This window comes from Notothenia coriiceps, unplaced genomic scaffold (genome assembly GCF_000735185.1).
Source record: "Notothenia coriiceps isolate Sejong01 unplaced genomic scaffold, NC01 NC01_scaffold00011601, whole genome shotgun sequence".
In the NCBI taxonomy this organism is placed as follows: Eukaryota; Metazoa; Chordata; class Actinopteri; order Perciformes; family Nototheniidae; genus Notothenia; species Notothenia coriiceps.
Genome location: NW_011344302.1, coordinates 119,793 through 135,442, shown reverse-complemented (window position 1 = coordinate 135,442; position 15,650 = coordinate 119,793). Strand labels below are relative to the sequence as shown.

General features: G+C 40.6%; 1 protein-coding gene across 1 annotated transcript in view; it reads right to left on the bottom strand.

Moving 5' to 3' along the window:
* The window catches only part of LOC104946841 (protein LAP2-like), a 19,961-nt gene continuing 4,311 nt past the window's right edge, over positions 1-15,650 (bottom strand). The window contains exons 3-10 of the mRNA XM_010772731.1: positions 7,047-7,241; positions 6,646-6,763; positions 4,970-5,048; positions 4,746-4,835; positions 3,457-3,513; positions 1,232-1,295; positions 846-920; positions 1-237 (exon numbers count right to left, since the gene is read on the bottom strand). Coding sequence (XP_010771033.1) covers positions 22-237; positions 846-920; positions 1,232-1,295; positions 3,457-3,513; positions 4,746-4,835; positions 4,970-5,048; positions 6,646-6,763; positions 7,047-7,232 — 885 coding nt within the window. The 5' untranslated portion in view covers positions 7,233-7,241 and the 3' untranslated portion in view covers positions 1-21. The remainder of the gene's footprint in view (positions 238-845; positions 921-1,231; positions 1,296-3,456; positions 3,514-4,745; positions 4,836-4,969; positions 5,049-6,645; positions 6,764-7,046; positions 7,242-15,650) is intronic.

Here is a 15,650-nt window from a genome sequence, read left to right as displayed (position 1 = left end):
TGAAAAATATATTGGCAACAGCTACAAGAGTTGAGGTGTTTCATAATGGGTTTCCTTCAAATGAGTGGGTGTGTGTGTGCTGTAATCTGTACCGATGGAGCCTGGCAGCTGTGTGAGGGCATTGTTTGAGAGCAGAAGGTCCTGCAGACTCTCACAGCCGCAGATCTGCTCGTCTACCATCTCCAAGTTGTTCTTTGAGACATCCAGGTATACCAGCTGTTTGAGCATCCCTAGCATCTGGATAAAGAAAGGAGACAGACTATTAATGCAAATAATTGTCACTAATATGACATTATTCAAGAATTGGGCAAACTATTTTCTGTATTTAATTTTGGTTTATATTCCCTAAAGACGTCACTGCTTATAAAAGGCCAGACTGTGATTACAGATGATGTTGTTGAAATGCTGGCAGAATAAATAATGCTCTAATTATGACCCAGTTACCAACAAGCTGGTCATTTGGATGAAAAATGAATCTCATGTAACACAATTTGACTATAAAAAAACATAATTGTAAATGAATTATGCTCCAGGGAAAATAAGGACTTCACAGCTGCAGATGTTTGTTGTTATTATTGGGACATCTGCAAATCCAAAATACTTCATTGTCTTCTGTAAGATTTTCTGATAGTGTTCACCCAGCAAGAGAATCTTTTTAAACTGCGGCTCCTTCTCTGCTGCTTTTCAGAGGGCTCAAAGTCTGATGCAAACTGACTGGGGTTCATTTTGATGAAGATTTAGGCAGACACATAGATTGAAGAAAAAAAAAGAGGAATAATCTCAAGGTGACGTCTCGGGGCACAGCAGCCTCTGAAAGTATGCATAGGATTGACTGTAAATTATACCCCAGGTAAAAATGTCAGTCTGTTCCCGTCTATCCACAGCTCCTTGATTCCAGTCAGCTGCTCCAACACCTCAGGCTGCACATTTAAAGAGAAAAAGGGAGGTTAAGTGTTGGAGACAAAAAAAACGAACCCTGAGGCAAGTTATTCATTCCACAGAGACTATTATGTACTGATTGAATACAAAGAAAGAATGATGGCCTGTGTGGGACATTTGAGCCTTTGCAGACCATTTGGTGCACAACAACCTATACAACACACTACAGGAGAGGGAAAACACTTTATTAAATGAAGGAGAAGGAAAGGGAATGGATTATGTAAGGAGGAGATGTCAGCAGCAGTACGGTAGAAAGCCATAGGCATGGACAGGCAGACTGACAGATACTCACCACTTCAGTGAACTCATTACTCCCCAGGTCCAACCGCTCCAGCTGCGTGAGCTTCTGCATGCTCCTGTACACACAAGGACAGACAGGGAGAAAGATCTTAAAATCAATGGGAAAATCAGTCAGGATTATGAGCAATGGGGTCTTGCGCTTCAAAAAGGAAGCCAAAAGGAAAGGATTCATCTTTCATAGTTCATGCTATGATTTGGATAGCATACATGCTTTGCTCATGCTCCTTTCACTGAATAATTTTACGAGAGAATAAATACATTTTACAGCTCGGGCTCAACACAAAATATGCTTTAAATAATGGAAAATGTTACGTATGCTAGCCCTAAGCCTCGCTCCAGAGTTTTCTCTCCACATTCAGGCCACATTCTCTGCTACACTGTCAACAACAGATACAAACCAGGACTACTTACAGTCTTTGCTTTATTTAGCTGATTACCAGTGACAGAAAACTTGGGGGTTAAATGCTGTTTTTTTCTAATTCCAAGCATAAATAGTAAATAAGAATAATTTTCCCATTTCTCAAATCTACTGGCAAGATGGCTTTCAGGGCTTTTAACCCCCAATAGCAACTGCAAATAGTAACTACCGCAGAGCATACATCAAATACTTTAAATAGACGTCACAACAGTACATAGCAAAGGTCAAATTCTTTCAAAACAAGTACGAGTTCAAGATTTGCAAGAGTTGTTTCACTTTCTCTGAGCTAGTCGTAAAACTTGAGTCAAGAGTTTAAATTGTGTAGTACTGTAATTCTGGCATGATAAATGATAGTGTAACACAAATCAAATGTAGGCAAGAGCAACAAAGACTTATGGAAAATCTGAAGTTCAACAAAATAATCCTCCCTACTAACTAAAGCGAAAGACCATGAAATGGAGATGTACCAAGTTGTGTTTGGGAACAGATATGATGATCCCTTCACAGCAGGGATTAACTGTGTTAAACACAAGTGAGATTGAGCAGAGGAATGGAAAGCAGAGGCCCACCAGCTCTACTGTGGACTCTGCTGTTAGGCCTTTCTCATCAAATGAGAATGTAAAACATACGGCACAAATTATAAATGTGATTTAAGCTGTTTGGTGATTTTTCTTTAACTACAATATGAAAACATGAATCATGTTGATGTTCTTGAGCATTAGCCAGCTTTTCCAATTTCTTACTTCAACGTTGGCGAGAACACCAGAGCTCTCCATGTGTTCTGAAAGGAGTAAGAATGAGCTGTGCTGGCTCATCTAAAGAGTGAGTTCACTAGCAATAAAAAAAAACACACTTTGGCTGATGACCCCAAGTTGTGAGTGACACAGCATCAGTCTTTAAAATACAGAGCAGCGTATGGCTTACGCCTGAGCTTGGTGTGTGTGAGAGAAAAGAGGCTGCACTTTCTATGTGGAAGCCCTGCAAAGCCTTCTCCTGCCCCCCTTTTGTGCACGCACACATTGTTCACATCTCTGAAATGCTTGTGTGTTGCTCTGGCAACCTTCCCGACCATTAGTCCTTTTCTTTGTCAGGGCTCCAGCCTTTAACAGGTCTGGCCTCTGTCACATAAACACAGCGAGGAGAGAGGATCCGCTCTGAGCTGCAGCACTCTACACACTGGCTGGCCCGTCAGTCAGTGAAAAATAAGAAGGGGAAAGTCAGTGAGATAACAAAGGAAACCAAGCCAGGGGGTGGAAAGGAAAAAAAAAAGGCAAATGGGAAAATACAGTTCTGCTGAGACGGACTTGAAACGGAATGATACGCCAAGTGAAGCGTGAGAGGAGACAGAAAAAGAAAGTAACTTCCCCTCCAATCACCTGGAGCTTTGGATATTCGTGGAACATTTACTCTCGCAGCGGCACTGTAACCTTCTCAAACGGTGAAATAACCCTCACAACTGTCTTATAAAACCTGCCCCAGCAAGCAGCCCACCAAAGGGGCGGTTATGCAACACTGTGGAATGTAATGCTTCACTTAGAAGTATGGGGAGGGAATCTACTGTAAAAAAAAAAGGAGAGGAAGGATGGAGGACACTGCAGAGACATTCCCAGGGGAGGAGGAGGAGGAGGAAGAAGAAGAAGAAGAAGAAGAAGAAGAAGAAGAAGAAGAAGAAGAAGAAGAAGAATTCTTGCCACGCTTAACGAAACGTACTTGACTCTTCGAGAGTCTCCATTATTTCTTAAATAAAATGAACAGTGTATATTTGGTGTTAGGAAAATGTGAAGTGCAAAACGACTTACTTTGGCAACATCTTTAACTGGTTCTCTCTCAGCTCCAGGATCTGTAGTTTAGTCAACCTGCAACCAAGTGAAGAACAAACATGTCACGTTCATTTCTACAACAACACTTCATATTTAAAAGACAATGTCTAACTTCTCATTTTCATACCTGTTTCACATGGAATTGTACCTTTTTTAAGTTTGCAAATATACTTTTGTCTTTGGTTACTGCGTTAGTAAGTTCCAACTCAGTCATACTTAGTTCAAAAAGATTCTCCATAAGCGACAGAAGCCACAATTTACTCCTCCTCTTCTTCTTTTTACAATATTTGTATTGAAGCTTTCAAATACGGACGTTACACATAGATACAATAACGAACATTACACATACATACATGGTCAGTCTAGGTGGCAGATACAGTATCAAATCTAATGAATAGGCTTGTAAATAAACACAGGTCAGTATACAGATGATACAGGACAGAAATCTGAAAGAATATGACGTGGGCGACTAGACTTTAGAATCGTATTCCCGTTGCCCCCTTCCCCGCCCCGGTATTTGGTATTATTAATCATTACAAACATTATTTTTCAGAAACTCCATGAAGCTAGAAAACTGTCAGCTTTCCTTTGGTAATGTATGTTACTTTTTCTAAAGCGACACATGCTGACAGATCCTTCATATATCTATTCAAACTAGGTTTGTTCACATTTTTCCCATTCTATAGCTATTGCCCTCTTAGCTTGTAAAAGACACAAGTCTATAAGTGCACACAGAACAAACAGTAAGAGCAATACTGATCCTGCTGGTTTAATGAAACACACTTTACGTAAAAAATGTACATGACGTGTACAAACCAGTAATATGTGTTTTATTTTGTTAAATCAAAAGGTGTTATTATTTGAAAGCCAAAAATCCTGTGAAACCCAAATGGTTGGTTATTTAAACATCCAGTAATAACTTAGCAACATTATCACTGATTTCTTGTTTGGTAATCATTTGATGAACCATTTCAATATTGACTTATAGCTCCAATCTTTGGGCTCTACTCCTGAGGGATACTGCCCTTTAGCCGCTCAATGCTCCATTATGCTAGCCAGCTAGTTTCCATCAGTGTCTGCAGTTTGGTGAAAACGCTAGGAAATACACAACGGAGAGCTCAACTATTCTTTGTAGGTTCAGTAATATTAGCGTCCCCTTTCACATCGTCTAATTATTTTTGATTATTGTCACTGCACAAGATATAAACTTAATACCACAGTCATCAACCAGAGTTTTTCTTCTGATCTAATCTGGGGACCATACTGACCTGCCAAAGCTGGCGGGTAAGAACTCCAGGAAGGCATCATTCAGGTAGAGCTGCGTCAGACTCAGGAGCTGGGTGAACCCGTCTGGGAGCCTGACAACGCAAACAGGAAAAGGAATCACATCCCTCACACAAAGCTGCTGCAATGCCAGGATACCAAACGTAGACTAACAAACAACTCAAATGTGAATTCAGCTTCAAAGACTGCAACATTTGGCAGTACTCACTTGGATATAGGGTTCACACTGGCTTCTACAATAGTTAGGACTTTACAATTTTTGATGTTTTCTGGAAACTCCTGGATACCTAGGGAGAAATGGTAAAGGTTTAAAAGGTACACAATCCTTAATTAAACATCTGCATGTTGTATCTAAACCATTTAATTATCACTGACACAAAACATATTACTCCTGTCCAAACGGAAAGGATGAGGGATATCGCCACACATGTTAAGTAAGAAAAGCTTTGGGAATGTTAAACACAGATGCATTGTGAGTCCAAGCAGGAAGGCTTTCTGTCTGGAATGTGAGCTTGATGATACATTAAGAGTGGCTCTGCACCTTTCCTCTCTAAACAACCACGAGCGCTCAAGGTGACAATATGAAAAATCAGAAAAGGAAAAAAAAATAAATCACTGAATTAGTCTGCAATTTCTCATGAAGCATCGACAATGTGAGAACTGAGCGAAAAGGGACGTGAACGGGACCAAGGGATTATTTCCATCCACTTTGCTTTGTGTCCTCAACACTTACAGAGTGCTTTGTGAAGAAGGATAAGCTACTTTTAATGTCAACATGGCACATGCAGCTCTGGATCATGAAAACACCACCACATCCTTCAACATTTGTTTAATAGTGGTCGTCTCTGCACTCATTTATTTATGTAAGAACTACCTTTTTAACCTTTCTCTTTTCATGAAAGGGTTTCTGCTGAGCATGCTCACTAGTTTGCTGCTCTGCTGAGCTTCAAGGTTATATAGTGACGATCAACCTTTTTATGCAGTTACCTGGAGTGTTAGATCTTTCTTTTAGCTTACAGAAATCAATGTTTTGAGAATCACAAAGATAATGACAGACAGTTGTGTTAATCTTGCTTTACTGACAATATGTTTGAAGCAAAACCTGTGTGAAATTTGCAACAGGATGTACAAAAGAAAAACAGTGACATTTTAAAATAGCACAGTCACCTGATTGATTCTACGTGCAGCTGGGCTTTAGAACAGAGAACTGTCAAGCCTTCAAACACTTTGGTCTGCAGCTGTTTCTTTTTCTACATTTCAGACTTGAACAACATTGACAGCGGAAAGATTTCATCAAACAAACAAAATAGAAAGTACTTCTAGTACAAAGCTCTCCTTGGTGCAAATCTTTAAAGAGGTGAAGTTGCACTCTGTCACTTCCCACACTATGAAACCACTGACAACACACTTAGAGCTGGTTCACACATAAACTGAGAATGATCTGCACAAGGTGCTATTCTCTAAGGAGCTTTATCTAGCTTTGCTTTTTTTCATGCTACTACTCCCTACTGTACAGAAAGTGAAAAGTATACAGCAGGTCTGGGCTTGCTTGCTTTAGCAATCACGTTAGGGGGTTTCAGTCACGCACTCTTGTGACGTAACATCTGGTAGATGAAGCATGCTGTGGCATTTTACCTCAAACATTTGATCAATGATGTAACTCATTCCTGGTAATGACCTCCTCTTTTTTTCTTTCATGAATGATTTAGGTTGCAGTTACCTTAACACTACAGCTGGGAAAGTTCCACATTTGAACTTCACAGGTCACTGAATCAGTGTGGTCACTTTCCAGCCACAGGATCTACCGCTACATGGCTTATTTAACCTGCCAGTCATAAACTTGGAATCTTAAAACAAAAAGTCATACGTGTTCATTTGACTTACTGTTTTTGCTGACATCAAGCTCCCGGAGATTGATGAGGTTTGCGATCGCTGCTGGCAACACTGTCAGGTCATTATCCGGCATGCTCAGTCGGTGCAGTGTCTGGCAGTTAAACAGTTGCTGGTGGAGAAAGAGAAGAGATCAAAGTTTTCATCAAAAGGCCGATGGTTCACCAAACATACAGATGTTTATTTTTCATAAAAGTTCAAATGCGCCTTTCAAAGGCTCTTCTGTCTAAATGAATATGAATGACGTAGAGTGTGAACAAAGCAAGCTCCTCATAAGAGATAAACTCTTTATGCATGCAGCGAATCATTTTACGAGTGGCCTCGTGAGTTATGCAGATGTTGAAGATGGCCTACATGGAGAAATATCAAGTTTCTATACATCAGTGAGTGCTTACTTTAGGCAGCTCCTCGATCTGGTTGGCATCGAGGTAGAGTTCCTGCAGGGTCTTCTCAAAGCTAAAGATCTCCTTAGGAACAGTCTCCAGGCTGCAGTGGGAGTAGTCAAGCGATGTTACCGCCTCCTCCTCACCCCGCAAGCAGCGGCATGGCACCAGACGAACAAACAGGCTCCGCTTCGACATCCTCAGGCACTGGAGAGGGAAAACAGAGAGATATGTAAAGAGAGGAGAGGATTAGGAGGAATGGTATGACTGATGCTCCCTTCATACTTCAGCTTTAAGTGTCAAGGTTCAGATGTGTTACCCCATCCCTTCTTTGCTATACAAATGGATGTTTCAGTGCTGTGTCAAAAAATGCATGCACATGTTGATCTTTATATCTGATCTCAACCATGATCATGTGACTTAACTGTCAGAACACAATTCAAATGTTCTCTTTCCACAGAGCGGATCGTTCTCGTCAGTAGCCTGCTTCAGAAAACTCATGGGAAATATTAGCTCAAGCTATGATGGGAAAGAAAATGATGAGATCACAAGTGCCTCCAGTCAATCCACATACATGGGGATGTCATCGTTTATTGATAACAAACGCATGAGCCGGCCAAAACAGAATGTGGCGGCCTGAGTTAACAACACAAACAACAACAAAAAGACACAAAAGGGGTACAAAATCTCCAGGCCTGCGACATCTTTTTGCAGTGAAGTTATGTTTTTGCAGTGAAGTTATGTTTTTGCAGTGAAGTTATGTATTCTTGATTCAGTTTTACAACTGATCAGTAACCCATTATGAGAGAGCAAGGGGCAACATTAAGATGAAGAGCTAAAGCAACACGTGGCCTGAAAAAGGGATCCGATCCAACAGCTGTGACATCATGGGAACACATCACTAAAACCTCCGGTCCTTCTTTGGAAAGGGACATTTCAGTATTTGTCAACTTCAGTTTGGGTCTCTTATTTTTGTCTATGACTATTAGTCATAATATCATTTGAAATACGCTCTACCTACAACACTATCTGGTTTGTTCCAACATGAAAAGGGATTTCGTGGTAACTACTTTCTGTGTTTATTGTCAGTGTTTATGTGGTTGGTTTCTAATAAAATCCAGTTTCCTGAAAAGCTGTAGGAGGCCTGTGCTTCTTGCCCTGATGAACTCTGTTTTGCTGAAAGCTGGGTCTTCCTACTCAATGGATGTGAGGAAACTGTCATAATGGACAAAAATGTTTGAATAACTCCTAGTTTGACAAATACGGAGTGGAGTTAACCTTTAATACAACATTGCTGTTTTAAATAACAGGTTCTACTGTCTCATTTCAGGGAACTGCTCCTATGAATGGATATCCAATTCAGAATCAGGTCTAAAAGGAGAGCACGTGTGAGCCATGTCTTTCCATCAGTTTCAGTGCATGTATAATAGCTTTTCAGGGCAGAGCCACTTCTGCAGAAGGACTTTTCAAAACCGCCGTGGGAGGAATTGTGTTCACTGTTAAATATGTTCTCAAATTGTTCTTGCGGTTAATGTCTGACCACTGACAAAAAAACTCACCACAATTGATTGCAAATATAAAAATAACCGTCATATGAAAAGCACCTCCTTTTGAAGTTATAGCTGAAAAGATAAGAAGCCTGACATATGTTGCACATTTTCAGTTTCGCATTTCGGTTTTTCAAGTGGGAAAACACTTCAAATGTCCATAGTTATAAAGTATGAGAAGTGGTTCATATTTGTGAGTATGCCATTTCCTCATTTGGGTTGAAGCTGATGAAAAAACGTTGTACTTTAGTGGTTTTATCTAAAACAAATAAATAAATATTTGTCAAAGCCAGAAAATATTTTTAGCTTACAATCTGTTGGGGGATGTTTAGGGGATGGTTGGGCAGCTGTAAAGCTGTTCTTGAACTTGTTATATGGATGTATGTATAAGTTTTATAGCTGAGATAAACACTGACGTTTTTACTAGTACAGTTCACTATGGAATGTGTTCTTGTCAACAGAGGCTTTTTTCCTTGGAGCATGTGGAGAATGTGACTCTGCCTCCCACCGTCTTAATCTGAGTGCGGCTGCAGCACATAATCTCTGATTCCTCCAGTCCCAGAGTATCCTGACTGTCTGACTGAGCTGCACAATTATGATAGCCTTGACCTACACTGTCAGTGCAGTGTGTGTGTGGGTGGTTGGGTGTGACCACATGTTTATGTTAGAGGTTGCTACAAGGAACTATGCAAGTACTTATTTTCTGTGAATGTTGGTTAACAGAATACGAACCTTTGTTTTTGTCATCAGATGTACACATTTTTGTGGTACATCTTTTTTTGTTTACACAGTTCAGTGTAGGTGTGATTTTTGGAGCAACTCAAAATATTATTTATCATCATGTCATTAGTCGTGTTACTAAAAAATGAAATAAAAAGTTCAAAAAATGTACACTCAATTTCACAATAATGGACCAGGGTTTCAAAAAGAAACATTCCAAAGTGGACTTCCAACTCATAAAAAATGGGTGCATGTGTGAATACACCCACACTCACATGAGGTATGCACAAGCTAGGAGGTTGTCAGCCTCCCACACACTTTTTGCTATAACAGCAGGCAGATCATGTATAAATACTCGGAGTAATCTGGTCTATCACCGGAGGGGATGACAGAGGGCTTGGCTCCATTCAACCTGAGTAACAAACACTGAACATATGGATGACGCATGCTATTCAGAGTGGACAGGGAGGATTGGGAGGGAGAGGTGGGTTAACAGAGGAAGGGGGTAGGTGCAGGTTATTATGAGGTATGCAAGAAAAAGCTATCAAGAAGAAAGCGCAGATAAAGTGTCAGGAGAACATTTGGGGGAAAGATTTATATGGTTTGAAAGATTAACAAAAAGTCGGCAAATCAAGAAGGATGAGTCTGGATCTGGTGAACAGTTTAAAGCTGGTACAATCATTTAATCTCCCACTTTAAGTATGCATTCTAAATAACTTCTTATGATAATAAATGACCACAAAATCCAAAGGTTGGCTTTGAGAAGAAGATACATTAAATCATGTTTGTCAAAGTTAATGTTTTTACTATAAACAAATGGGTTTGGGGTAGAGAGCCACACTGATCAACATGGCAAGTATGATAACAACAGGAAACTTGGAATAATAATCCTGTAAAACAGGTTTATTGCTCATTTGGATCTACAGTCATCCAAAATAAGCAAATATTACAGGAGGAACTACAGCTGATTCAATTAGGTCAAGGATTTGTCATAAGTCATACAAATAAAAAAAAACATCAGGAAACATGACTCGTTTTTTAAACCATGCATCACACTGTCTTCTTCATTTGCATAATACACAACACAATGTCATGCAAGAGTTTATCAACTGCTTCAAACATTTATTTCCTAAACTAGTATTGGTAAAGGTTTCTGTACGCTTTATTTGTGTCATGCAAATGTGTTTACCTTATTTTCCTTGTAAGGGAACTTTCTCTCAGAATAAACAAAGTGAAATGGGCTGGATAACTGTGGCACTGTGCGGCTGGCTTTCTGAAGCCCCCCGGGAGTAATCTGGAAGGCAGCACACTAATGAGACCCGCACTGCCTTCAGCACAGATAAGCTTATCCACTGACCTACATGTTATTGGAATGAAGACTGCCTACATTCATCCAGCTTTAGTCCATCAAGACCGTTTGACTTTTGAACTGAAAAGTTCAAGAAAAGCAAAAGATTTCCAGACATGTTAAGCTCTCGTTTCAGATTTTCTTTTTCAGCATCACATTTTCTTTAACCAGTGTGCTAATAACAGATCTGCCTGATAGCCATGAAAATGTTAAGACACTAGCTGTATTTATCCAGAAATGTCAAAATGTGTGGGCATGTGTGAATGGTGCACATGTGACTTAGCGGCCTGGCAATGATCCTACTGCTTCCTCTGTGTTAGAGTGAATGAAACAGTCCAGAGGGCAGGACCAGCCTCAGATTCACATTTTATTCTCCCAGTCAGAGCCAGGAAACCATTTCCCTGTCACAACCTCTCTCTCCCTGTAACTCAAGTGCCTCTTGGGTCAGTGCTGTTGCTATAGAGACTACGGTCAAGGGTAAGATCAGCTCTCCGACCCCCAAAGTATTACACGAAACACACAGCTGAGCTCGCTCAACTGTACAGAAGAGCTGTACAAAGGGCTTTACAAAGGACAGTCTGTGGTCAAAGTGAGAGATTGGTTATTGAATGTAAACTCTGAAAGAGAGGCGGACATCGAGATGTCTGTGTGTGTGTGTGTGTGTGTGTGTGTGTGTGTGTGTGTGTGTGTGTGTGTGTGTGTGTGTGTGTGTGTTTCCCAAAAGGTCACTGAGTCCTTCCACAGCGGCCAACTAGCACTCAGTGGCCTACTTCTAGTCTATCCAGTAGACTGTGTTGGGAACAAATTACAAGTTTATAATGAGTGTGAGTTTAAAAAAACACCAATTATAATATTTTTCTAGTCTCCCTCATTGCGTTGCCCTTAACCAGCCAATGGAGCCTGGTGATAACCTGTAATAAAAGAGAACGGGCCAAAAGGTGCATAATGGCGTATGTTTTAAAAATAGGTCCAGTAGGTTTTGCTGTAATGTTGTTGTGTCTGTGTGGAGGTCTGTGTCCCAACATTGGTTTGTGTGTGTTTAATGGGTTAAGCGGAAATGAAAGCGCAGTGTTTGACAGTAGCAAGCAGCATGTGTTGTTTATAGCAAATAGTACTCGTCTGGTTGATATGGCAGAATGTGATTAGTACGGGCTAGCTCTCTTCTTATGAAAGGAGCTTCTGATCGAGATTGCAGAGGACTGTTACAGGATTGCTGGGCCACAGCTGAAATGTTGTATTAGAGATTATGGCAACAAAAACAATGTAGAGGCGAATAACGAAAGCATGAGAGTCTGCAGAGCCTGTGGGATACACTTGAATTGCGTCTGTCTGTAAAGGAAGAGGAAAGAACAAGTGACTTCCTCAAAGCAGGGTGGATTGCCAGCAAGTTATAAGCTCTCTCACCCTTCCTATAATGCTCTTCTCATGTCCTTTATCATGGAGATCCTCTTTATTATTCACTGCTACATCACACATCACTGCAGAGGAAACTTCTATTGCTCGGTGCATCCAAGTAGGATTCACACTATAATACTTGTCTGGATTATTAGATGATCAAAATGTCAATTTAAACAATCTTCAGGCATAGCGTATTTTAAAACCACTCAAGACACCACACTGCTGTGGAATGCAGCTTCAGGTTCGCAAAAAAAACTCTTATCTTTATGAGGTTTCCATTTGGAGTAATCTGAGACGGCTCTGAGATTTATTAAATTGTCAAACATATACTTAGTGCATGGCGAAACATTAAAGTGCACAATGAATAGGCACGTAGCTGATTTGTACACAGGAGACATACAGGAGATGTTGACTAACAGTCGCAGCCCTATATCCTACCGAGGGATGACAGATCCTAGTTGTCAGGTTATTTAACGCATAGGAAAATATGACATCTTCAACTCCTATTTTCCCAATTGCAGTTGTGTAAACCATTATCTGTTGTTAGAAAAAAAACTATTTTTATTTAAAATAACATCTGTTTAATTGTTAAGTATAATTGACAAATATATATCAGTGTAGTGGTGGTGAAAGTGTTCTCTAGTGAGGTCTTTCCACTCACATTCCACTACAGCTGACACAGCAGGAGAACGGCTGCTTCTCAATAATGCAAAGGTATATTGAGTTAAAGGGACAGTACAGTTAAACAACCGACTAAGACACACAGATCCATATCTCAAACCTACAGTAGCTGTCTCAAGCAAGGCTTGGACTCATGTCCATGCCTTCTTTCTTATGTTAGACTTGCAATTAACATAAGGGCCTTTCCATCAAAGTAGGGCTTGATGAGTAAACATAGGAGGCAATCCTCGTATATAAAAACCAAGCAGCGGGAAACGATGGCTGGAAGTAGAGCTGAAATAGAAGTATAACTGTGCTGTGTTGCCAGTATCTGTAGCAGGGGGTATGTAGCTTAGTGGAACCTGAAGTTCCAGTTTTGCTCTCCCTCCAGTTTTGGTTCTCACCAGCGTTCTTAGGTCTCAGTGGTCTTGCGTGACTCGAGGAAACAAAACCATGATTGTTTTCTTTGAATTTGTGGTGAAATGAGGGTAAGTAATCCGATCTGTGACAAAGAGCTCTTTTACAGCATTTTCCCCATGTTCTACTCCGAGCAGCCCGGCACTGACAGACTGAACTCATCATAACAATGAGACGGGTATATATTTGAACATTTACATGTAACCTACGCACTTGCTTTATATCAGCATATGTTTTTGTAGGGCTTTACAATTCAGCACTTTTTTATAACACATTATATGCAATAAATATGGGCATCATACACATTTAATCTGAACTCGTTCAACACATTCCCACAATACTCTATAATCAGGGTATATGCAGGAATCCTGAAGTCAAATGTAATCCCTTTTAAGACCCTTTGCATACATTTTAACTTAAGACCTCATCGCCACTTCGAGTTACCGGTTACATTGGCGACACACTTTACCTCACATTTACTATATTCAGTATGGATTGTAAGTAGATAGCACAACTAAACAGCTTGTGATAGAACAAAGCACAAGAGAATGAATTGTGTGACTAACCCAATGCAAGGTTTATTAGAAAAAGAAAGCATTAGAAAGTAGTATTTGATTTAGGCATTGTTCCCAAGAGATAAAACAAAAAACGATATATGTTAACACTTTCCTCGTTCTTAATATAGATTATAGACTATATTTATTTATTCATATGTACTTTACTTTAAAATAGCAGATCTCTGTGACTGGATATAGTTTGGCTTAGTGAACTGTGTCTCTTCCCTGGAGGAGCAGCATCGGCCAGACTCCGCTGCTCCTCTGTGCAGAGAGTCTGCAGCGGTGTGTGTCAGCGACTTGCAGTCAGGGGAGGCACGGATTGGCTATCGGGAGAGTCGGGACTTAAACGCCGCGGCTTTCTGGCTAGCACTTAGCATGTGGGACCGGACAGCTTTGATCCCCATCGACAGTGGCGATTCTAGAGTCTGTGGGCCCCTCGAACCAGCTTTCATCACCATCAGTGGCGCCCCAAAACACTTGTTCTCCCCCCCCCCTAGGCGGTGCAAGGCAACAAAACTTAAAATAAGAAGCAGAATTTTCCGGCGCGCTATAACAATAATAATAATGCATTTTATTTACCGGTATATAGCGCTTTTCACAACTCAAAACGCTATGCATGGGGCCGCCTTGAGGGGGTTTCCCGACATGTCGTTGCAGTAAATGAAAGGGTGTTTCATGTTGAGGTTGCTGTGGACCTTCTTAATACCTTGGAAAATGCCGTTTAATGCTTTTTAATAGCGTTAATTTTCACTAAATTGATTTATCCACTTTTAATACTTTTTAAGACCCCACGGACACCCTGTATATTGACCATAAACACACTGTGTTTAACGATGCAGCCCTCCCACACACAGTGACGCACAGCTACATGCCCCCTGCCCCGGCTAAGTCCGCTGGGCCGTTTGTTTAGAGCAGGGGTCACCAACCTTTTTTAGGGTGAGGGCTAATTTCAAAAAGTCAGGGACTACTTTTACTCCTCTTTTTTTTGTTTTTTGCAGTGTATATATTTATTTTCTTGTGTATTCTTAACTTATGTTACCTAGTAGCGTTCTTTCTTTTTATTTATGCATATTTTACTAATCACTCCCCTTTTACACTGTTTTTTGTTTTTCTTACTGTCCTATAGTACACATTGGAATGATTTCTTACTTAAATCTATATTAGAGAGAAAGTCCCTCTCGCTCGCTCACAGAGGCTGTGTGCTCCTCCGTGGCGATGATAAAAAATTATAATAAACATATTTGTAAAGTGGGAGGACACAGACGGGATTTCGAAAAGAGCAAGGGACATGTCGGGGGACTGTCCCCAGTGGAAATTACGCAATGCGTGTGTGTGCGTCAAGTTGCAACAGACACAGAGTGAAACTCTGCCCCTCATGTGTTGTATAGGCTGGCATGATTAGGCTGTTCAATGGGGGCTGATGTGTGTGTGTAGATTGCTGCCAGAAGGAAAATCAGCGTGGGAGGTGCCACTATTCGTTTCTTCCCCGACTGTTTTTATTCTACCGCCCAGCAAATCAAGAAGACTCGTGATTGGTCGACTACTTCCCCCATGTGTCGGCGCGGTGGGGAGGAGGGTGCTTAGATAGATATAGACGTTGTAAGTAACGTAGATAGAGTTCCTATGATGAGGTTCATTTATGCAGTAGGGCAACCACACTTCTTTTAATTACATTTCCTTTTTTGCTTTTGTGTATTCTATACATTTTAGATTTGGTTGGCGAACTACTTTTTAGAACATGGCCCCCGGCAGCTTAGTCACCCCGCGGGCCAACGTGACGTACGACCCCCGCGGGGCATGTTCCTAAAAAAAAACAAAAAAAAGCTCGCCGAACCAAATCTAAAAATGTATAGACCACACAACAAAAAAGGAAATGTACACTAACAGAAATCTGCCTATGCATCAAATGGAACACCTCAATCATAGCGAACTCGTATCTACTTACCTACCAACCTCTATAATCTCATCA